Source organism: Argentina silus (assembly GCF_951799395.1).
Source record: "Argentina silus genome assembly, chromosome: 19".
Lineage (NCBI taxonomy): Eukaryota > Metazoa > Chordata > Actinopteri > Argentiniformes > Argentinidae > Argentina > Argentina silus.
The window spans coordinates 3,081,569-3,106,645 of NC_139673.1; the positions used below are offsets into that span (position 1 = coordinate 3,081,569).

Here is a 25,077-nt window from a genome sequence, read left to right on the forward strand (position 1 = left end):
TTTTCAATGGAAGATCTCCACCGAAGATGCTTTTCACTCATGGATTAGTCTTAATCCATTTCCAGGAAATCAACCATACAGTATAAACATCTATTTCCGCACCTTGAGTCCTAAGCTCTGTGTCACTTGTGACCTGCTGTCAACTTACTAATAATCCTGAAATGAGACCTTGAGACCTCTCTCCTTAGCAGCTGCCTGAAATCACGTAGCGTGTTTGAATTTCACCGCACAATAAACCAGATTAGACTCTTCCCATTCACATTTGAACAGACACATTTGAACAGTGAATTTGTATATTGACGCGAGTGTTGGAGACCATTTTCTAAACCTGACACCAGCAACAGATGGAAAACAGGTATAATTTCATAGGCTCATGCATTAGAAAGGAAGCCCTTGCACCTGACTGTGATTGCATTTGCATAGAGGCCATGACAACAACTGCGTTGTTGCTGTAGTCTTAGAAGGTGATGGCGAGAGAAAATGGAGGCATCAGTGTAACACTTGATTCCAATTTACAGTTTCTGAATGCTTAATGCACCTCATGATTGCTTTGGTAGATGTCTAGTTCCAGCACAAACGGTAGATTTCTACCTCCGCCAGCCTCCTCTGTATCCCTACCGCTTCCATCGTGACTGGTTACTCAATGCCCTTTTCATACATCTCTGCCTGTGCTATATGTACTAATATCCAATTAGTTAACATTCACAAAGATGGAAGATTAAAAGTTTAATTGGGTTGCCTGCTTGATGTTAGGATGGTATTTCAATCTGGATTATTTCTACTGTACCTTTATAGTTCCTTTAACAATATGCTCTTATTGACACACATCCTTTGACACACTGAGACTGGTTTGATACACTGGTTGGTGGAATTAATCTCCAGCATGGTGGGAAGGTCAACAGCATGATGACATCTCTCAACTCTTTAATGCCTGTACTGTGTATTGAGGAGCATTGTAGTGTTCCCAAGCTGAGAAAACAGAAAGGGAAGGGAGGATGTAGATCAATGCCCGGCAAGTCCAGAGACATTCTATTTTATTAAACATTTTCATTAAGGCCAGAAGTAAGAGTATTGTAGATCATCGTAACAAAGTCGTAAATCACGGAGAGACAACAGTATTGGAAACAATAGAGAGAATCTGAGGAGATTACGGAAAAACAATTTGGAGGCCTTCGACGTTTGTGTAGAGAGTCTCTTGACAAGATTTTAAAACTGATTTACTGGTGCAGCATTGCCTTGTATCAAATGTATTCCTCCGTGGAGACTTAAGTGGAGACAATAATTCACAGTCTTTTCCATGAATCCCACCGTGTTTTCCTTTCTTTCTTCTTTATCTCGGATATTACATCACATCACGTTTCCCAAAGAGGACTCATCGGTCTCATTTACTTCCCATGTCTTCATCCGTCATCGATCAGTGAAGCTACAGTATGTTTTTGTATGTTTTTTTTTACTCTTTCCCCTTGGTAATCTCTACTATTTTCGTCTGGAATCATGTTGATTTGATCATGTACTCCGCGTGTGTCCTCGAAGGGCATTAAGAATAAAGGAAGAGAAAACACAAGAAAACAGCGCCGTTGGCAAAGGGACACAGTGGGCTGTATCAGCGCAGCGCTTCCACAATGTTGCTTCGCTTCTGTCGAAACGGGGCCCAGATTGTTCTATGAATACAGTCGTGTGCTTTGAACCATATCATGTTATGTGCATAAACATGCGCATAGATCTTTTCTCTGTATCCCGTGGAAGAGCCCCCGATATGAGGGCCTGGTTTCTTGTGTGGGCAGTGGGCTGTGGTAACTACAGCGCTGTAGCCAGCCAGCCAACCCTCTGTCGTCCTCTTCTGGGAAATCAAGAGCCCACCGATGTCGCGTGAAAGCAAAGGACTGCGAGGGAAAACCCGGCCCGCTCCTCCTGACGAATCACATTTACTGCTCCGCTGGGCGATCTGGGTTCATCATTCTCTCAGGATCAACTGTCTTCAATAACGTTGATCCGAATGTTGTAGCGTTGGACTTCGTGTGTGTGTGTGTGTGTGTGTGTGTGTGTGTGTGTGTGTGTGTGCGCGTGCGCTGAGGTAGCCTGTTAGCCTAGCATTGGTGGTGCATGTCTATGGGAACATCACACACCCCGGGGCTTGTGTAGTTATTTACTCAAGCTTGGGGTGATCTTCTTTCAACAGAGCCTCTGAGACCGCCTCATTGGAACCCCTCTCACATCTGTCCGGGATCTGTTGGTTTTACTTGGCAGATAACAGATTCCTTCTGAATAGACAATCAGCCCGGGACGTACGGCCTGACATTTGGTGAATGTAAATTACTCAGTGTTTTGACATGGGTTAAAGAGATTGATTTGACATATGATATTTGGGGGATGAATGTGTTGCTGAATAGAGAGAAGCTAAGCCCATTACATGTTTGGCTTTTCAATCATATTTTTCGTTCCTTTTTCCGAAATGAAGCAGTCATCATGGCAGTCCTCAATTGAGTATCATTAAGCCAGTGGAAACAACTCTAAGTTACCCCAAAGCTATTTCAGTGCCATAATACACTAATCATTCACAAATACTCTCTTACCTTGAAGCTAATTTGCAGGCATATGCACACAGTTGGAGGCAAGGCCTTTCATGTTGATGTCCCATGACAATTGAATTATATACCCCGCTGTGGGAGTCCTATAGCCACTGTGTAAGTAAAGTTGTCTGCATATTTTTGTATTATGTCCCACGATTTCTTTAAGCTCCAGAGGCCTTCTCCTGGGCAATTAAATCCATCAGAAGCCAACAGAGTATGCACTGTCGGAACTGTAAAAATAATTGCAATTTAAATGAATATGGGGTTCCGAAACTTTGAAAGCACACAGGCTGCGACTTTGCAACATACCTCTTAAAAAAAATAAGCAATACCATGCTGTTTATTTCCCCCTGTCTGTCTCTCTTTTCTTCCACAGATGAATACAAATGACTAATTTATTATTCTCTTTTCCCCTTGATGCAGACACATAGAGAATTGGACGGGACTGCAGACTCTGAAAGACGTGGATATGGAGCTGTATACTGGGCTACAGAGGCTGTGAGTGTTGATGCTAGGGCACTCCTGGGGATGTATACTTACATAATTATATGGGTCATTCTACAGAAATTGCGTTCCCGGACAATAAACACATATTTAAAGGAGGTAAATGTCCAGATTTTTTAATATGAAATTAAATAGTTTGTTCTGATTTGGCCCAAGTCAATAAACAGCATATTGATTTACGAATGTAATAGACAATCAGTGCTTTTATATCACTTTCTATTGTGAGCTGTGTGTCCCCAGACATGGTTCCTAAAATTCATATTGAAAAATAAAGCAATTGAATGTGTTTTTAGCAATTCAATATTTAAATCCATAGCAAACCAATACAACATCTTGATTTGTTTTGATAGGAAATCTAAATCATAATTTTTAAGAATTCTACAGATAAAGTCAGAAAATGTTATTGTGGTTTCAAAAAACGTCACAACCGAACAGGTTCCATTGTCAAATCTATACACATTAGGATGTTCTGGATTTTAACATGTTTATTTTTGAATGGATATCTGTTGCATAATAAAGGATGAAACGTTACTACTGACAAAAATATATTTGGCATATAAATTACATCTTTTAAGGTTCAAACAAACTGGCCCACATACAGTAGATGCCCCAACGGTAATTTATAAGCAAATGCAACACTATTTTAAAAAGTTATGCCACATTTGGCAAAGCACAGGTTCCAGACCTGTCATATCGCCCTTTATACAGTAGTAAAACATTTTCTCGATTTCTTGATTGAAATTTTGTTTTCTGTAGAACGACCCGCATATTTCACTAAACGCACTTCACTGCATTGTACTCACTGTGGTGGTGCAGCCCCCGTGAACCAGGCACCACTGTACTCACTGTGGTGGTGCAGCGCCCCCGTGAACCAGGCACCACTGTACTCACTGTGGTGGTGCAGCCCCCGTGAACCAGGCACCACTGTACTCACTGTGGTGGTGCAGCCCCCGTGAACCAGGCACCACTGTACTCACTGTGGTGGTGCAGCGCCCCCGTGAACCAGGCACCACTGTAACCTGCTTTGTTCCTTATCTTTGTTTACCATCATGCTGACTTCTGCTGCTGCAGGGAGCCGGAGCCCCATCCCTCTCACTACCACAGGGAGAACGGCGGTGGGGGATTTCAAGAGGAGAATTAGTGCACGAGTGTTGCATCACAAGCACAAGACATCACGATTTAATGACCGGTATTTTATCCTAACGTGACAGAATCCCGGAGTTAATTCTCTCAGGAGATGACAAGGCGTTAGCCTGGTAGAAGGGTGTAGAGAAAGCAGAGAGGGGTGTGTGCTACTGATCCCGACACGAGCTGGTCTTTAAACAGGCTTTTAATTCTCAGCCAGTCCTACACAGGCAGAACATCCCCCCTCGCTTTGCTTTGGCACTGATCAAATAATGCTAAAAAGAAGCGGGGAAAATTGAATTAGGGGCTCTCGTCTCAGCATTTTTTTTTTTTTCTCTCCCCGCGCCCCGAAGACAGAACTGGCCTCTTCCTCTCTCCTTGATCTCTCGTCAGGGGGGCCAAGAGAAATATCCCCGACGCCAAATTAGCATTTTTCTCATTACCATCTCCTCTCACCTGCTGCCTCGCATCGGGACACTCCCCCCCCCGCGCCTGGAGACAGAGACCACTCCTGGGTTTCCGTGGCGATGGCAGGGGCCGCGGAAGGTCGGCACAGCGTGGCCTCACATGTCCACGACCAATCTCGCCCCCCTATCTCTCCTCCTGCGACCTGCTGAGCGGAGCGGGCGTCATTTGAATATAAACAAGCGTGGGGACGTGTGATGTGGCCGTGGCCGCCCGTGTTAATGCTCTCTCTGTGGCTGTAGTCTGAGGGGGGTTGGGGGGGGGACGGGTGGGGGGCTAGCTGGCAGCCATCTCCCCTCTCTCCCTGACCCTTCAGTGTTCAGAAACACTTTATGTCGTTATTCAACTTAATACCAAGGACTTAGTCTCCTATGTTGCTATACCACGTGAGACCTTTTAGCCTTTCCGTTGCTCAATCTCGTCACCATGGTTACAGGAGTCGATACTATAGGCGGTCGCAAATTATAACAGCGCCATTGGAATCCCGTTTAACCACACAGTTGTTTGACAAAGAGCCAGACCTCTGTACGGTGTAACGCAGTGCGGTTGATCACCACTGTCATTGTGTGGGCTGTCCCCTGGATGATAACCATTTAATCACACAGACAGAGAGCGCATTATCTGTAATCAGTTCTTACATTGCATTGGCTAATGAAACGACAGAGACCTCTGTAGAGATGCGATCAGAGCCTTAAAGATAATTGGCACAGCTGAAGGATAGCCGCACGCTGTTTTATGGCGCCTCCTGATGATGTCATCAGGAGGCTGTGTTGGAAATCACTTTCTTCCAATACTGTCTCCTGTAATCATACAGGACTAGTGAGTATGAGTGGTGGCATGCTTGACGTACCACGATGATGAGAGTAGATAGCATTACCGTAGCTTAGCACTCCTACTACCACCATACTAATCAGGGCATTTCCAATTCAATATGTAACACTTCCTACCTAGGACCATGGATTAAGCTAAGGCTCAGATGAGAAAACATAAAGGTACCATTTAATTTGATGTTATTTATGTGTGTTTGGTCAAAACCGCTTTTGGGTGTGATGTCTAATCTCTGTGTGTTGATCTCTCTTTCAGAACAATCATGAACTGCAATCTGCGGTCGATCCAGGCACGAGCGTTTGCCCAGAACCCTCATCTACGCTACATGTGAGTAAATGCTTGTGGTGGCACCCATGTCATGTTTAACCGTAGAGAGACCCCCCCCCCCCCTGCCCCCCCCTCCTCCCCGTCCCGTCCCGTCATGTCCGGACTCTCTCACGTTGCCCACGGCTTATTATCTGTCACCTGCACTGCTATTAGGTGGATCCGTAGCGGTTTGACACTTCAAGTGTCTGAAGATACGCAACACAATGGAAAATTAGAGGTAGTGATTATCCCTTTTACCACATCATTGGGTGAATTATTAGTTGCCATGGATAATTGTATCCCTCCCGACCTGCCTCCTGTATTTTGCCGCTCAAGCAAAGTAACATGTTGAAAGTGCAGTTTCAATTTGAGCTGAATGAGGCCAGTGTACAATTTGTGTGAGCCAGCGTAGCAGGGAGATGGAAAAAGAGAGAGAGGTAATTTCTTTAACAAAAGATGATGCGCTGCAGTATGACAGGCTGTTATTCTCCAATTTTCTGCGAGTAAACATCGAGAGGGACTGAATCACTGACTGTTACCTGAACAGACCCTGTGTGCAATCTCACCTGTCCATCAGGCCCTGATATGGAGTCTGGTCTCTTCTTCACTGAGGATGACTAAACTGAAAGTCGTGCGTGTGCGCAGGGACGTGTGTCAACATGCAGTATGTCTGAGTGTCTGTCTGTGCATGAGAGAGAGAGGTTTTGTGTGTGTGTGTGTGTGTGTGTGTGTGTGTGTGTCTCTGTCTGTGCATGAGAGAGAAGCTGTGTGTCTGTGTGTGTGTGTGTGTGTGTGTGTGTGTGTGTGTGTGTGTCAACATACAGTATGTCTGAGTGTCTGTCTGTGCATGAGAGAGAAGCTGTGTGTATGTGTGTGTGTGTGTGTATGTGTGTGTCAGGTACGGGGGCGGCAGGTAGCCTAGAGGTTAGTGAAGCAATATGACCAGCAATCGGTAGGTCGCTGGATCGATCCCCACCTGAGGAGGGATGTGAGCTGAGGATGTGAGCTGAGGAGGTGAGCTGAGGAGGTGAGCTGAGGAGGTGAGCTGAGGAGGGTTGCTTTGTTTGTTTGGCCGTTTGTTAGCGTGTGCGTGCATTTATGCGTGTGTGTGCTGTACACGTGTGTGATCAATCTACAGTATTATAGCCTCTATTGGAAATCCATAGGCAGGCAAAGGGAGGCCCTACCCAGTACTAGTTTGGTGTTCCTAATAAAGAGCAAAGGGAGGCCCTACCCAGTACTAGTTTGGTGTTCCTAATAAAGAGTAAAGGGAGGCCCTACCCAGTACTAGTATGGTGTTCCTAATAAAGAGCAAAGGGAGGCCCTACCCAGTACTAGTTTGGTGTTCCTAATAAAGAGCTCGGTGAGGGTATGCCAGCGCCTCTACGAGGAGTGGGCGGCACCACTCTCTCACCAGTGAGACTGGTTGGAGGAGCTCATCAACATGTAATGAATGGGATAAAAGTCATTAAAGGGCTGCTTTCACTTGAGTCACACATGGAGCAGATGGACATGCTAATTGTGGGCTCATTAAAAATGGGGATGGGTGTTCAGTGACAGAGATGATGACGGCGTATGTCTTCTTCGGGACCATGGGATTGAATGAGGGGGTGGAGATTCTAGAGCCTTGGTTGTGGAATCAGAACATGTAAGAAGGGAATGTTCCGATTCCGGGTTCCAGTCTGGAGGGGACAGAGAACCAAGGGAACAAATCTGTCGTCACGTCTCGTATGATAGTGTTTGGAGATATCAGTTAGCTATTCGTTTGGTAGTTGGTATTCAGAGAGTCCTCGTATGATAAGGTGGCACAGGTGGTCATATTGTGTTTTCTATAATAACGTGTCGCTTGGAACACACTCTATTGAGATGAATAATAAATTCCAATACTTCCGATAAATGTAATCGGTTCCCCATGTCCTCACGGGACAAACAGCTATACAATAATTACTTTGGAATGAAGACAGATCTTTATTTCATTGACGAATTATTGATTTGAGTTAACAACAGTCTTTCAACAGTCGATCAATCTACAGTATTATAGCCTATATTGGAAATCCATAGGCAGGCATAATTAAGACCAAAACTCGTTCTGTTTATGAAAAAACATGCTCCACTACTGCTGTTTCCTTTTATGCTGTGTCTCTCTGATCCCTTTCTCTCTTCCTGGGTTTCAGAAGTCCAGGGGTGTACTGAAACCAAGCTCCCACGCCATCCAGCTCCACTCTGGTGTCATGCATTCATAAACGGCTTGTTCAAAGAACCTACAGTATGGAAATTGATTCCAAGAACAAAAAGACCAACAAAAAAAACAAAAAACTAAGTCCTGGGCTTTCGACTCATTTGTTCCAACCAGACATGGTGTTTTTGATGCTGAGAGGTCTGGCACCTGTACTCCCTTTAATGTGCGTCCTGTGTGTCCTCGTGTGTGGCAAATTAAAGGTTACGGTCTGTCTGGATGGCTAGACGTCACATCTCCTTATTCCCATGTATGGGAGAGGGAGAAACCCAATCAATCCTGAGGGACTGTTGTCACTGGGGAGTTGGAAAGGTCAGTCCTTGAAGGGGAGATGGAAGGAGAACGTCTCCCTCATTAAATCTTCCTGCCTACGTGATGTTCTACTCTATAATGTCACTTTCACACGGTTCCTCCCTCGAATGACCCTACCTTCAATTAGACCTGATTATTCTGTGTTTATTCAGATTGGCTCAAGTGGCCATTTCTCTATAGGAGGTGTCTGAGATGACTCCCTTCTACTCCACCTCCTCCCCCTAATCCTCCTCCTCCTCCTCCACCTCCTCCTTCTCCTCGTCCCCCTCCTTCTCCTCCCCTCCTCCTCCACCTCCTCCTTCTCCTCCCCCCCCCCCCTCCTCCTCCCCCTACTCCTCCTCCACCTCCTCCCCCTACTCCTCCTCCTCCTCCACCTCCTCCTTCTCCTCGTCCCCCTCCTTCTCCTCCCCTCCTCCCCCCCCCCTCCCCCTCCTCCTCCCCCTCCTCCTGTGTGAGAGCAGGAGAGGATCAGATGGCTGGAGGGAATGTCTTCATTTGGCCTCCAGGCTGTCCCTCCTGGTTAGCAGGGTGGGTAAACAACAGGCAGGTTATTTCTATATAGGTGTAAAGAGGAGTTCTGGCTACCTGCTGTGACACTGCACACATTTGTCTGATGAGCTTCTCTGTGAACTCAACTCAGCGGCCCTATTGTACATTCCAATTAAGGTTCTCTGAGGTTCGCTGTACTTTGGAGAACGTTGGAACACAGCATTAATGGATTTTTGAGTCATGTACAGTACATGACTCATAGCTTGGTCAGATTGGAGTGGCATTAATAATGTACACTAGGATGATGACTGTTCCCTGCACATTACTACAGTATGTCCTTGTGACAGTATTCATGATATTGCAGTCTGTCCATTCAGTCCACCTTCAATGAAACCTTTTTGGAATGTACTCGGGAATGCGTCATAAGTGTGTCGTTCGGTAAGTGTGTTGAGATAGTTTGGTAGCCATTGGATGTCAGTCCGTTTCACTGTAACATGCACGGTAAGGTCATGATGATGTCATCAGGGCACGATGATGGACAGATCCCTCCGTGTAAGGCGTACTGAGTCAAGTGTGTGTTTGCCATACTCTGTGTGTATGCGTGCGTGCGTGTGTGTGTGCGTGCGTGCGTGTGTGTGTGCGTGCGTGTGTGTGTGTGCATGTAAGCACGCGTGTGTGTGTGTAACGTGTGTGTGTAACATCTCTCTTCTGTGTGTTGTGGTTCAACCACAACATTTGATACCACCACACTCAGCTGTGGTTCTCTGTGTTGGGCTCTGAGTGTGTGGGTGTGGTGGTGATTCAGAGTCTATCAAATTGGACGTCGGTGTTCTGCGGCGGGTAAAGGTTGTGTGGTCCCGTTGGCAATCTTCTTAACGCACTCCCACAGCCCAGGCTGCCTCTGCTGTGGTGAGGCCTGGCTCCGCTGGTGTCTATTCTGAACCCGTGGTGATGAGTGGGAGGTTGGGGATGATGTGGGGGGTTGAAGGGTACTTCAGGATTCTCCTCTGATAGTACATCAGCCCGGCCCCCGCAACTGGAGAAACTTTTCCACCCACATTACACCACATGGAATTTGTGTGTTCTGTGCTCTGTGCTCTGTGCTCCGTGCTCTGGTGTGTTTGTGTGTGTGTGTTCTGTGTGTGTACTGTGTGTGTGTGTTCTGTGTGTGTACTGTGTGTGTGTACTGTGTGTAATGTGTGTGTGTGTGTGTGTGTACTGTGTGTGTGTGTGTTCTGTGTGTGTACTATGTGTGTGTGTGTGTGTGTGTGTGTGTGTACTGTGTGTGTGTGTGTGTGTAATGTGTGTGTGTGTGTGTTCTGTGTGTGTACTGTGTGTGTGTGTGTGTGTACTGTGTGTGTGTGTGTTCTGTGTGTGTACTATGTGTGTGTGTGTGTGTTCTGTGTGTGTACTATGTGTGTGTGTGTGTGTGTGTGTGTGTGTGTACTGTGTGTGTAGTTTGCGTAGTGATTCAACCACAATATTCATCCCACCACACTCAGCGGTGGTGGTGCTCTGCGTTCTGCTCCGGCTGTGTGGGTGCTGTGGTGATTCAGAGTCTGTCAAATTGGAAGTTGGTGTTCTGCGGTGGGAAAAGGTTGTGTGGTCCACCGTACACAATACATCACGTAGAACAGCCTTCAGCCTGCCTGTTGTTGGCTACGGAACATCTCACCCCTTGACAACGCTCTCCATCCTCTTTTGCTGCAGAGTCCATAATTTGAATCAACTGTGTTGGTTGATAATTGTTAAAATTGTATATATTTACACATTGTTGCCCCTATACTTGTGTAGTATCACTCTAATAACATTGTATTAACTCCATATAGATGACATTATTAAATGACTACAGTATGTACAAATATGTTACTACAATGTTATTACTGGAGTAATTTTGTGTTTCTACACAGGCAACTGGTTGTAAAGGTTTTAACTGTTTAATTATCCTCAACTCATAGACATACTGAATGGGGAGAAGAGGCACGATGGATACCACATGGATGGTATTGATGTCTACCACATCACCCATTCATTGATGTTCGTAACAACAAACAAACAGCTGAAATTGAATGAACGAATTCATAAATTCATAGTGAATTCATATTGACATTTAATCTATCTCTCCAGAGTGTTTGGAAGCCCTGGACTAATCTCATAGTAAACAGAGCCTAGCCTGCTAGGGCCAGATACAGTACTTGTGTTGTGAAGCATGATATCAGAAGGACAGACTGTCTGGGTGAGGGGGCCTCTGGCCACAGTGACACTGTCTATAGACCATGCATTGGTCCAGTGGAACCGTCAGTGCTATTGTATGAAGGTGTTTGTCGGTATACGTAGACACAGGTATGATTTATGGGGCTCTGTGGGCAATACCACTCTCTCTCTTGAGTCTGGTTCAGAACACACAGTAAAGCCACTCCAGGTTGATATCAAAGACAAGAAACCACAACTACAACAACAGCAGCAACAACAACAGCATGTAACATGTATTTTTTGCTCATTATCAGTAAAATCTGTCAGGAGGAAGAATGTATTTTTTATAAGACTTGTAGGGAAGGCTATTGTAGTCAGATTAGCTACAAAGCTAGGATGTACAATATAGCTGTTTTGTTAACGATGGAATTACAATAACAAACCCCACTTGTCATTTTGTCACCCAGGGCTGAATTGAGTTCTTAATTACAGTTTTCACTGTATTCAGTCAAAGTCCTGATGTATGATGTGTGTGATGTGAGATCGATGCATTGTTAAGATTCTTCGTATCAACATTGTGTGTCAACCTACCATTTCCTGATTGATGTGTTTTTTTGTCAGTCTTTCCACACGTCTCCGTTTCCAAGCAGTTAACGTTCTCCTTCATCGTCTCTTTTATTTGAGAGAGACGGAGAGACAGAGGAGAGAGAGAGAGTGAGAGAGAGAGACAGAAAGAGAGAGAGAGAGAGAGAGACAGATTGAGAGACAGAAAGAGAGAGTGAGACAGAAAGAGAGAGAGAGAGAGAGAGAGAGAGAGAGGGGGGGGGGGGCCGAGGCCGAGGCCAATCTTTAGATCCATAATCATACGGCCCTAACAGATCCTAATGCTTTATGACATGCGCGTTGTTATTGGACGACTCGGGCTACCAGGCTAATGGTTGCAGTTACTGGGGGCCGGGGAGAGCAGGACACACACGCCTGCCGCATCTCTGGGGACGCCATGTCAACCAGCGTGACACCAGCTTTGGATCAATATCCTCTCTAACATGGAGCTCTCTGCCTGGAGTTCAACCCCTCAGACAGAGAGTTCAAGGAATCATCTCTTCTACTCAATAGTAGGCCTACACAGACACACACACACACACTCTCTCTCTTTCTCTCTCACTCTCTCTCTCTCTTTCTCTCTCTCTCTCTCTCTCTCTCTCTCTCTCTCACTCTCTTTCTCTCTCACTCTCTCTCTCTCTTTCTCTCTCTCTCTCTCTCTCTCTCTTTCTCTCTCTCTCTCTCTCTCTCTCTCTCTCTCTCTCTCTCTCTCTCTCTCTCTCTCTATAATATTTGAAGTCTGGAGTGCTTGAGCATAGAGAGGAAGCTCACATGTAGATAAAGCCTTTTCCCAAACTGCTAGGGCATAAAAATAACAGCTTTTGTGCCATCGAAGGCAATGCCTTTATTCAAACGGCATGGCTGTCTCTGTATCTGCCGTGCCCTGTTAACGGTGGGATGGAACATTTCAGAGCCGGGTTAGGGCGGAGGGGCAGAGGCGTCACAACAACATGTTCCTGACACGAGATTGACCTGTGTCGACGTAGCAACAACACAGTGGCCAAACGACAGCTCCTCTCCCAGGCGCGGAGATCACACAGGTCAGATAAGACTTTCTCATTTGTGTGGAACGGCTGCTCCCCCCCCCTCCCCTCCACGCCCGACAGCCCCCTCCCCCGCGCCTCCACCCACCCCCTCCGCCACGGCGAGGCGTTGACAGACAGACAGTCGTCTGGTTGATGCCTGACACCCTGTGTACACAGTGCCAGGGTGCTCCAATGCCGGCCTGTCAATCAAAAAGCGAAACCCGAGAAACTCCAGATCTGTTTGGACAAGAGGATGAGGATTTCACCCGCAGATTGCTATTTACTGTGCCGCTTGGTATTGGACTGAGATATTCTCTTCACACCTCCGGCTGCTTGCTGTTGGCTGTCGTGTGGCTCCAGCTCTCACCGTGCTGTGCGGCGTTGTCAAAGCACTGATTTTTCCTGTGACAGAGACGGATAGATGGAAAAACCTGCCGTTGCCGCCGGTGTGTTTGAAGAGGACGATGATCTAGGGTTACGGGGATCTAGGGTTGCTTTTCTAGCTGCTTTTCCACGCCGGTGCCTGTGGGCGCCAAGGATGCCGCACTTGCGCCCAGTACTTCAAGCCTAGTAAACAAGCCCGTTTGATTTTCCACAGCTGCGCTTTCTAGTTCAGTAATATACCGTGGTTTGTTTACATTCTGCAGTTCGTAAGGTGCCACACTCAGAGACACTAGCGAAAACATTTCAAATCCTTCGGTTCAGGTTCTGGTAACTTAGGCAGCGTATGGCGATTTTATTTGTAAAAAAGCTCTATTCAAATCCATTCGATTGTGTTACAGCGAGCTAACTTGGATTATGCTTGCCAACCCTCCAAGTTTGCTAGCCAGCGAAAGCACTTAGTTGATAAGAATATCCTGCCCTCGCTCCAAACCGTGCCCCTCGCCCCGTTTGGCCTCATGAGGAACAGGGGGGGTAGAGGAGTTGTAAGCACCGAATAGGCCCGGATGGGCACCATTGAAGCCTGGGAGTTGACTGTGGAAAAGCAAATGGGCTTGGCACGGACTGGCACGCATGGAGTAAGCCCCACTGTAGAAAGCTGCGTAGTGAGACCAGTGGAGGCTGGGGGCGGTAGACATCTGAGGAGAGGCTGAGGATGGTACATGTGTACTTGTTACCATTCCTCATTCCATTCCATGCATCAAAGAGCAAAGAGCCCGTCCTCCGATTTCTACTTCAACCAGCCTCAGCTGGCAGACGCTCAGTTCACCAGGGGCCTGGCCTTCTTCAATAATGCTGTTTAATCACACATGTGACCAGTGCAGGCAGATATCTGAGGAAAGGCTGAGGATGGTATGAAACATGTGTGTGCTTGTTATCATTCCTCATCCCATCCTATGCATTACAATGAGCCCATCCTCCGATTTCTGCCTCCGCCAGCCTCCCCTGAATGAGACGACTCCCTCTACAGCAGCGGGGGGCCTCAGCTAGCTACAGTCACTCTCTCTCTCTCTCAAGGTGTCTCTCATTGTTGAGATTTTACCAAAGGGAATTTCCTGTGTAAGAAGCCTCCAAAGAATATGTTGCTTGTATTGTGGTAATGTGAAGGCAAGGTGTCAGTTTCCACCGTCATTTGATTTCTTAGGGAACTAGAAAATGCCCATATCTTTTTCGTTTCCATTTATTTCCAGTGCTCTAGATGTAAAAGATTATTGCGGTGAAACAATAAATGCTGTTGTAATAGATGGCTTTAAAGATTTATTGAACGAATAATTCAACACCCATATGATCCTAGCAACAGAGTGTCATAGTGATGCATGCGGCAATGTTCAGCACCAAAAACCTTGATAGAGGCCCTCAAAACCTCTTCAACAGGATTAATGACGTTCGGCTGTCACTACAAATTCAGTTTTATAACCAATTGTTCTCAATTGTTCTTCACATGTCCATGTTTGAGAGTCTAACATCCTCAGGGTTGCTACAACTTTAACAGGGTGTCGTGTTGTCCAGGGAGTAGCCCGGTCCGATCGAATGTGTCGCCTGTCCTTGAAAAACCGGTCCCTCTTTGTGCGCCTCTTGATAGGCGACCAAGTTTTCCAGGTGCAGAGTTAATGCAAACCATTCTGCTCTCCCTGTAATTAAATCTGTTCTGTTAATGATCCAATTAAAACTGAGGAAGTTAAAGAAAGGTTACGGCACTTTCATTAAGTAATGTCAGAGGAGAGTAAAACATTGGCGCGGCCTCATTTGGCTGAGCTAGTCGTGTGGCTGGCTAACTGGGCTAACTCAGAGGATTACTCTGTATGGCCCATTAGTTTTGGACACAGGCGGAGTACGCCAGTTACTTGTCTTTCGCTGGTAACCCCATCTGATTATAACACCATGCCTCAAAACCTGTTCGCTAGCGGCTTGCGGCCGCTTTCTTCCATGCTCCCCCGCTTAATCCCATAGATGCCGAACACTTTAATCCTTTTTTACTTGCCTTCTTCTTCTTCTGTAAACCATAAAGACTCTCTTTCGGCTTATCTCCCAAAGCATGTTTGTACTGGAGAAAGCAGAGCAGGAAGTGAACATGTAGCCGATGTGGGGTCAGCAGTATGAGGGCGTTGTGGAGGGAACTACAGGTGCTGCTCTGCTTTAGGTCAGACGGGATATCGGTTGTGTATACCCTCTCCATATTGACCAGTGGTGATAGGCTAGATCGATAGGGGGGAAACCTGCCAATAGGGAAGAAGCCCTGCTAGTTCTTTCACCCATCAGGCATACTGGTAGAAAGAGGAGTTGAGATGGGACATGGAAAGGAAGCTAATTTAGAATATTTTGGCATGACCTGTAATATTTTGGCAACGTTTTAACACTCCTGGTTGTCTTGCCTTAATTAGACACATCATATTTGTGTTTAAAACGCAAATTGCTCAAGTTATATTCAGGATGACTACGGATGCTCTTCTATCTTGAACACAGCTTTCCAAGATTCTGTAACATTCAGTTGACTTATCAGCTCATGTTTTGAAAGTCTATTTTTGATAGGCTGGTGCTGCCAGCATAGGAAAACCTAGCCCTCTAATCTGTGGAAATTTGTTTGGCATTTTGTCCTTGTGGTCTTTGGCCATCTCTCTCAGCGCTGTCTGCTCTGATTCCTGAGCTCCTTCATAAGGTTAACCATTAGGTTGTAGCACTCTCTGCTACCTTATGTGAACTGTGCCAAGATGTACAAAAATATTTCCACTGTAGTTATGGGGCATTTGGCAGACCAGTCACTAGTGACCCTACGGGATACAGGGAGGCCAGTCTGTCTGGCCATGTCCAAGACCCCCCACTACGCCTGTCTGCATGGCATGGACTGGGGTCTCCAGCGGAGTGAGGAGAATTTAGATCTGGCCAGAACCCGCTGGGTCAAGGTGGGCCTCATGCTGTTGGAGATTAACAGGGATGCCCGGCCTTGTGCCAGCCTTGTCAGCCGTGCCAGTTTACAGTACCATCTGCCCCAGCCTCTCCTGCAGCTCAGGCTGGCATCCTCGTCAAGACGAGTCAAGATGGCAGCCCCAGGTGGCAGTGCATGACAGCTACGGCAGAGGGGAATGCTGGGAGCTGCTGTGCCGGTGTGGCAGGCAGCCAGGCAAGGCCGTAGACTGATGGACACACACACGCACACACACACACACACACACACACACACACACACACACACTTGCATCACCTCCTCCATAATTAGTGCCCTCTCACAACTCCCGAGTCCAGGAAGACTATCAAACACCAAGAACCCTGATATGCGCTGATGTGATAAGCTCTCTTTTCACTATTTAAGGCTATTCTAAGCGATTGCAGAGCAGATGAACCGCCCGCTGAGCGAGTGCCACCTCGCCAAAACAGACCAGACACATGACGCACAGGCAATCACTGTGTTAATGGTGCAGCAGCAGCTACGTGACCAAGGGAGAAATACACAAATCTACTGGCCAAGGGAGGCAGGCCTAGTGGTCCTTCCTGTTCGGACTGTCAAAAGCCTCATTTTCTCCTGGCAGAGAGAGAGAGAGAGAGAATGATTTGAATCTCACCTGCTAGGATTATGTCTTATAAAAAGCGTAAGGTTCGGCTCCCTGAATTCATCATCGTCATTCAGCTCACAACCACAGTCTGCAAGCCTGCTCCATCAAAGACAGGCGATCAGCGGGGAGTATTTGGAGATGGAGTCGTCATGTCAACAACGCCGGGTACCAAGCACATATTTACGATGAGATTTAGTTTATGTTGAATTCCTACTGTGTTTTGTATGCAATATTTCACTTGGGTGATATGCTGTATACGGATGAAGATCCTTTAATACTTATTTTGGGTTATTTCGTTTCTGTTTATTTTGACCGCTGTAGCACGTGCTTCGTCTTTAGGATTCATGATTAGCCGTCGATTGCTCACAACTCAGGGCTCACGGCCTTCGACTAAACGCTGGAGATACAGTATGAAATGCCCCCTACACACGACGGTACAGTATCATGGTGGTGTGGTTAACTCAACCACTTCATGGACCACTTTTATTCCCATTTGAATTCTGGGTAGTGTTGAGAGGGCGAAAAGTACACAGAGTTAATCTACTATTATTGTGCATTTATGGGCAATTCTCGACCATAATGATGTGATGTTAAGTAATTACTTCCAATTGCCTCTGTATAAAATGGAATGCAGTCACAGGCAGAACCCTGTTGCGTCTAAAGAATACTTCCTGTTTGATTAATGTTATTGCTCCTTTAAAATAGAATTCCCACTGTGCAATGTGCATGCTTGAAATAATGATGTGTATTTAATTTTGGGGGGGAAATATTACATTGTTGTCAGGAATGCTAAAGCATACAGCTTGAGTCTTGTGTCAAAAACTGTGTGTGGGTTTTTGGTCCATCATTTACATGGCTTCAAACCAGTGGTTGAGAGAACATACACTACACCTAGTAGCGTTGGTGGTAAACCAGTAGCAAACCAGTGACATACTGTAAACAGCAGAGGAGGCTGGTGGAGGTAGAAATCTGAGGACGGGCTCACTGTTATGTATGGAATGGAATGAGGAAAGGTATTGTTAGTGGACAGGCTCACTGTAATGTATGGAATGGAATGAGGAAAGGTATTGTTAGTGGACAGGCTCACTGTAATGTATGGAATGGAATGAGGAAAGGTATTGTTAGTGGACAGGCTCACTGTAAGGGGCTCATTGGAATGAGGAAAGGTATTGTTAGTGGACAGGCTCACTGTAAGGGGCTCATTGGAATGGTATCAAACCTGTTTGTTTTGACCTCCACCAGCCTCACTGCTATACAGTAGTTATGTGTTAGAGGGGTCCCAAAGCTCTCTTGCTACCAGTATAGACAGCAGGATGAGCTCTCTGACCTTGTAGAGTGTAAACATTACAGGGAATGAGCATTAAGCATATGTTAAGAGGAACACAGGCCATACTGTATGCATTGCATGAATGCTCTCCTGTGCCTTCTTGTCATGTCTATATGCAGAAGCTGTCAAGGTGTGGGTAGCGGGCCATCGTTTTTTAAGATAACACGCTCTCTGAAGATGCTTACACAGTAAATCTTTTCATACCCACATGTCTGGTTCTATTTCCATAAATTAGCATTGTTGTTGTGTTAGAAAGTGTGTGTTTTATAGGAGAGCCAGTTAGATGTCCTTGAGCCAGTGTTCCTGGAGAAATAGCATCGGTGAGGTACAGTTGTAGTGCGCCGGGTTTGGGCTGGGAATTGTGGTGGATGTCTAGGATTTACCACTGTACTTCAGCTCTTCGGAGGTGAGATTCAAGAAACTAAGTCCTGAGTAGCCACAGTATTTGAGTCTGGTATTTATTATTGCTTGCAAACAAGAGACAAGAGCCTAACAGCAGCCCAGCGTACATCCGGGGGTCTGTTTAGAGGAAGTCTGAAGAGGCGATTCTCAAGGTTGTCTTTTATACAGATGGAACATAATGGTAGGCGCTGCCAAGGCTATCACCGGCGAGATTGTGCTTACGTGAGAGGGGGCTATACTTTGATTCAACCCCTGAAGAAAGCTTGTTAGCATGGTAGCATGATCATTTAGTGCAGTTCACAGAAGAACACTATAAACACTACATTACATTGGCCTACTATGGGATCAACAGTGCACTCTACATGACAGATGCACTGGCTTGTCAAAAAACAACTTCCTGGCGTCTGAACAGAGACATTAGATTGGGAAGAACACATGATGACACTGCGTCACGCAGCATGGGCTTCTCCCTGCCCTCAAAACTCAGTGCCATATCCCATCTGATGAGAGTGAGGATTTATTTGAGTGTTTTCCTCTATAGTATAATATTATCAGCCGGCTTCAATGACTTGATTAAACTTCAATTAGATGTATTTCACTGTTCACCGCAGTAGTTATCGTTCTACTTGTTTCCATGGTGACAGAAAGCTAAATGCAAAGAAAGAGAAAGCCCAAAACCTTAGGAATAGACTGGAGTATCCCCCCTCTCTCTCTCTCTCACACTCACTCTCTCTCTCTCTCTCTCACTCTGTCTCTCTTGCTTTCTTTCTCTCTTTCTCTCTCTCTCTCTCTCTCTCTCTCTCTCTCTGTCTCTCTTGCTTTCTTTCTCTCTTTCTCTCTCTTTCTTTCTCTCTCTCTCTCTCTCTCTCTCTCTGTCTCTCTTGCTTTCTCTCTCTCTCTCTCTCACTCTCTCTGTCTCTCTCTCTTTTACTCTCTCTATCTCTCTCTCTCTCTCTCTCGGTTTGATTCGGTCCATGATTGATGTCATTCCACTTTTGTCATTTTCATAATGTCACATTCACCACAGTTCCAGTGTATTATAGCAGCCATGGGATACTATAGCTAGACAGTATGGCTACAGCACATTATTCAACTGTTCCCTCCAACCCCACAAAACAATGAGAGTGTCGATCTCAGAGTAGCACACAAAGCTAAGCTGATGAAAGGAGAGGTGTCCATTCTTTGGGACTACTGCAATCCCTGAGCTATTGTCTGTGTTACTGGCTGGGAGAAAAACACATTGTGAGAAAAACGCTAGCTGATGGTCCTGTGGCAATGTATTAATTAGTCAAACAATGTTTATCGATTCCACAGGAGGAACCACAGAGCTACAAGATTAAAAACAGATTAAATGTTGCTATTTTGTACTTATTTCGTGGGCCTCAACAGTCTGCTGTGTGTTGTATATACCCTTCAGCAGTACGCTCGCTTGGTTTAAGTGCACCCGCATTTCCGTGTTCCTGTACAAACCCTGGCCGCTGTGTTATGTCTAAGGAGCCCTTGGTTGGCCAAGCTTGCACCAGTAGATTTATGGAAGGCTGCTACAGGGCAGGGTGCCAAACGCACACTGTCAATTTCATCAGCTCCCCATTTCCTGCAAGCCTTTCACTTTCTACTGACTACTTGGACCATCTCCTTCGTTTTTCCTCCACGCTCTGTATTTTTAGATTGAAGCGATGGATCCTGGCCACACTGCCGGACATTTTGATTTGTTGTGTGTGGAGAAGGAACGTGCTGAGGGTTGATCGCAGATCTCTTTACTGATCTACACTTCATGTACATGCTACCATACATTATATTTGGCACGTTCTTTTCTTTCATTCGTCATAGTTCAGAATCAGTGTACTGAATGCTCCATGGATTGGGTTAGGCCCATCAGTGTACTGTACCCTGGAAAAGCCATGAATTGAAAAGCACTGAAAGTCACTCACGGTCAGTAGAGTACTGTACAGTACGCCTGGGTGTCTTTATTGGTGTTTTAATCAACTCCTGCCTTTTATCGATTCCAGAAGAAGCATTTAATAAAAAAGAAGGCCAAGGAAGGTGGGAGCGGTACGGTCGGTCAGGGACCCGCCCCAGGTCCTACTCCAGGTCTAGTTTGTCATTTTAGAGAAGCACATGATTGAAGACACCGAAAAATCTGTGTTATTAAAAGAAAAATCGGTGTTATAAACTGTATTTTAACTGTATTTATTTGTAGTGATTGTAACCGTATTAACATGTTGTTACATAGTTTTCACACATACTTTGACCTACTTCAAACACCAAATAGCTCTGGGATGTGATGACGGGTGTAAGGTTTGGTTTGGCGGTGGAGAGGAACAGAAAGACTTCTGTGAGATCAGTGGTACACACACAGTTATCACATTGAGAGAATTTTCCTGAGATTAAAGAACTCACTATTTTTAGCTACCTTCCCCAGAGTACACCTTACCTCACACCTTACATGTGCTTGATGTAGATTTAGCATGAAAAGATATCTCCTTTTCTAATGAAGTAGCGAATGTGTTTGAAGTTTTCCGCCACTGTTTTGATTATGTGAATTGCTTGCGGTGAGAAATTACTGTAAGTCACCCCGTTTCTGAGTGAAATAATCACTCATGGAAATAGACTATATATGTTAGATTATACACATATTTGTTTCTATCCTTTATCCATAATGTAGGGCAGGCATAATGTCGCATAATCAACACACCATGATGCCTGGTTAGATCCTGGAATACACCCCTGCATTTTGGCTCTTGTCTTTTTGTGCTATCATCCCCACAGTAAATAATTTGCAATGCTCTTTGGTGCTCAGGAGATTCTCCCATCCCTTCGACTGGAAACGGCGTCAGACACTGCAGAGTTTTGCTGTCCCTTTGAACAACGGAATGTTCGACAGCTACAGAAGACGATAATCTCGGGTTCTGAAGTTCTTAAAGGTCTTAAAAAAAAGAATAATTCACAGAGCATGTGAGTGCCCAATGAAACATTCCAGGCTGTGCTAGATGGACTTTTATGGAGTTAAAAAAAAAAGAAAAAAAAAAAGGTTTTTACCAAGGATACGTACAGTATGAACCAGCAGGGGCAGTAGGGGAAGACTGCAGCAGCAGAGCCACAATCATGAATAATTGACTGAAGTGTGGGCTGTTGCATGGAGAGTACAGGTACAAACCAAGGGGGAGTTACACTACCCTGTACTGTGCTGTAGGTAGCTAGAGAACATACAGATCCTGAGATGTGACGTCATTGGTTCAGATATCCATGTACTGTAAGACCTTCCATGTAAGACCTTTACCTGTGATCCTAACATCCGGTGTGAAGAATTAAGGGTTAGGGGAAAGGTGTCTGTTCTTCTTTATAACTAGGGGATAGAGGATCTGTTGGTGGGTTATCTGAAGGTCAACAAAGATGTTGGACAGATGATGTTATTTCACGGAAAGATATCAGTGATGGCAGAGTTATACAGTGCAATGAAGTAGAAATAAGATTTATGCATTTTTCTGTTAGGGAGCCCACCGGTGAGAAACAGCATGCTGTGTTAAACACTGATCAGGGGTAAGAGAAAGGGGAATGTTTTTTTTTTTTATGGATTAGGAAACCATTAGTAACGCTGGAACTCTTGGAACAAAAGATATCTGCACACTCACCTGCAGGAAATGAGAAACGTTTGGAGAATATGAAATGAAGGGGACATTGTTTTGGGACATTTTTATTTCAAACCGTAGCATATTTTATGCCAGCATGATCACAAGGATTTCCCTGTTCCTGCCTTGTAGACAGTGTGGTAAAGACAATTAAAATGACCACCTTCTGACTCTGACAGCCATCACTCCCTTGTCCACGCTGATCTCGCTTCACTGATCTTTTATGTGATAAAAGTTTTAAATATCAGAGCCGGTCCTGTTCTCTCGTTACTTGAGTTACAACATGTGACTCATGAAAGGAAATACACAATCCATATTTCTCTGGCCCCAATCCAATCTGGATTTTCGCAGACCTGCAGGTTGCCACAGGACATTTAGTTTTGTATGAATTTTTTTCCATCATCCTTCGTTGCAACAGTGGGTGGTTCTCCTCACCCTGGGTCTGGGGAGACGTAGACCCTTGCTGGCCCTCACTGAACGCCTCACCAGCATGAGTAACTGTGTGTTATAGTTCTAATTAGTATTGCATGGAGAATCAGGCTATGGCTTCCTACCCATTGACATATGTGATTAAACAGCATTATTGAAGAAGGCCAGGCCCCTGATGACCCTCCACCCTGGTGCCCTGAGCGTCTGCCAGTGGAGGCTGGTTGAAGTAGAAATCGGAGGACGGGCTCTTTGCTCTTTGATGCATGGAATGGAATGAGGAATGGTAACAAGTACACACGTACCATCCTCAGCCTCTCCTCAGATGTCTGCCTCCACCAGCCTCCACTGGTCTCACTACGCAGCTTTCTACAGTGTGCAGTGTGTAACGTTCCTCATTCCATTCCATGCATTACAGAGAGACTGTCCTCCGCCTGACTCCCCTGGCATCTACAGATGAGCAAACTCAAATGCTATTGGGTGTTCATCCTATGCAGTGTACTGACTGACTAGTGACTGAATATTGACGTTTTTGTCAAAACAAACATGTAGGTAGGTCCTGCTACACTGCAAATCCCCCTGATCCCCGACACACCGCCCCCCCAGTTCCCCCACCCTCCCCGCCCACACACACACACACACACACACACACACACACACACAGCATGAAACTTTGATGTGAAATTTTGATTACTGTTTTCTAGTTTTTTATTGAAGTTCAGAGCTTAATGTATGATTTTTTGTTTGTGTATAGCATACTGTGTGTTAGATAAGATGTGGTGGTATTTGGGTTCAGGCAGTGAAAGTGTTTTTGAGGAGACGCTTGAAAATGATTATTAAAGGCATTGTCCTCTCAGCCCGTAAACCCAGCCGACCTGTTTATAAACTGATTCATTTTCTCCACCGCTAATTTTTCAATTTAATAATCACCCACCCCCAACCCCTGTGTCTTTGGGCCTCACATCAAGGTTTCATGGCTTATTTGCTTATTTATTTATCTCTTTTATTTATTTATTCATTTACTTACCTCCCCCAAATCCAATTTTACCTGACATTTCTCCTCGCGGTAGCGAAGGATGACCTTTGAAAAGAACACTTCCTGCCAGCATTGTGAGAGAGGTCTCTGCTCACCACCTATTCTACTCTACCTCCCTCCCACTCTCTCACCCTCAATCTCTCTCTCTACCCTCCCTTATTCTTCCTCCCTCTCTCCCCCCTCCTTCTCTCTCTCTCTCCCCTCCCTTATTCTTCCTCCCTCTCTCCCCCCTCCTTCTCTCTCTCTCTCTCCTCCCTCCCTTATTCTTCTTCCCTCCCTCCCCCCTCCTTCTCTCTCTCTCTCTCCTCCCTCCCTTATTCTTCCTCCCTCTCTCCCCCCTCCTTCTCTCTCTCTCTCCCTCCCTCCCCTCTCTCCCTTATTAGATTCAGCAACTATTGTTCTACTACATACTTATTATTATTATTATTAGTATTATTAGTAGTATTATTCCAATTCTTCCACCAGCTACTCCCTCCTCCTACAACATTTAAGCTATTCACACCAATCCAACTTCAAAACATGCTGAGAGGTCTAACTCACGTTGCTATGACTTTTGGTTTTGATACTTTATAAACATTACAACATTGAAACATTGAAAGTGCACTTTCTAACATGGAGGTCTATGGAAACCCCAGTCGATCCTACACCTTTTAAGCTATTAACACCATTTCAACTGTAAAATCTGCCAAAAACTCCAAATTATCAACTCCAATAAAAGCTTTTTGATACCTATTAAACCTTTTAAATTATTACTATTTTTGTAACTCCAAAACATCTACCCGGCAAATCTATCTATCTATCGAAACATATTTAAACCTTTTCCACTGCCAAAATAAGACTTTGTAAGACACACAGTTTCTTTTGGAACTTATTTTTCTCTCTCCTATTATTCCCTCCCTCCCTCCCTTCCTCCCTCCCTTCCTCCCTCCCTTCCTTCCTCCCTCCCTCCCTCCCTTCCTCCCTCCCTCCCTAGAGTTCTGTAACAGCAACAGCAACAGCAACAGCATATCTCAAATCTATAATAATTCTCCTTACTCCATTTCGTCTGTGTTGTTCAATCTTTGCATCCTTGATATCTCAGACTCTCACATCCTCCAGAGCAGTAGACGAGATATTGCCGCGTGCGGATGTTCATCTGTATGAAGTACGACATACGCTTCTTGACTGCGGTGTCTGCCTGCTGCTCGACACACACAGATTGTGTCAACATTGCAAACATGCTGTGTTGTTTTACCCCTGTTCACCTGGTGATGGTGATGGTGATGCAGCTTTCAAGCTCGGTGGTGCGCTTCCTCATCATCCAAATAATTGGCCGGCTGCGTCTAAAAGTCTAAAACAGGTTTTGAATCGAATCTGACGTCGTTGAGAAGCTAACCAGTGTTGTGGCGTTGGCGTTGGTGTTCGACGTGAGCGTAGAATGTCACAAAGTAACTTTTAAACCGACTTCCCGTGGCTGGTGCGCCACACGGCATTTTAACCCGTGAGTTGAGGTGTCCGTGGCGCGCAGCACAGGCGCAGCGCTGCGTCGTCCGCACAGATCTCCCTTGAAAAGCAACGGGACATCCGCCCGCTGGGCCGCAAACCGCATGCCGCAGCCTGTGTGCACTAGGCT

The 25,077-nt window shown here is 45.6% G+C and overlaps 1 protein-coding gene across 1 annotated transcript in view; it reads left to right on the plus strand.

Annotated features, from left to right (window-relative positions):
- The window catches only part of LOC310819523 (NT-3 growth factor receptor-like), a 91,525-nt gene that overhangs the window by 12,146 nt on the left and 54,302 nt on the right, over window positions 1-25,077 (plus strand). Inside the window, exons 2-3 of the mRNA XM_083690825.1 lie at window positions 2,994-3,068; window positions 5,748-5,819. Of these exons, the coding sequence (XP_083546951.1) occupies window positions 3,040-3,068; window positions 5,748-5,819 (101 nt within the window). The 5' untranslated portion in view covers window positions 2,994-3,039. The remainder of the gene's footprint in view (window positions 1-2,993; window positions 3,069-5,747; window positions 5,820-25,077) is intronic.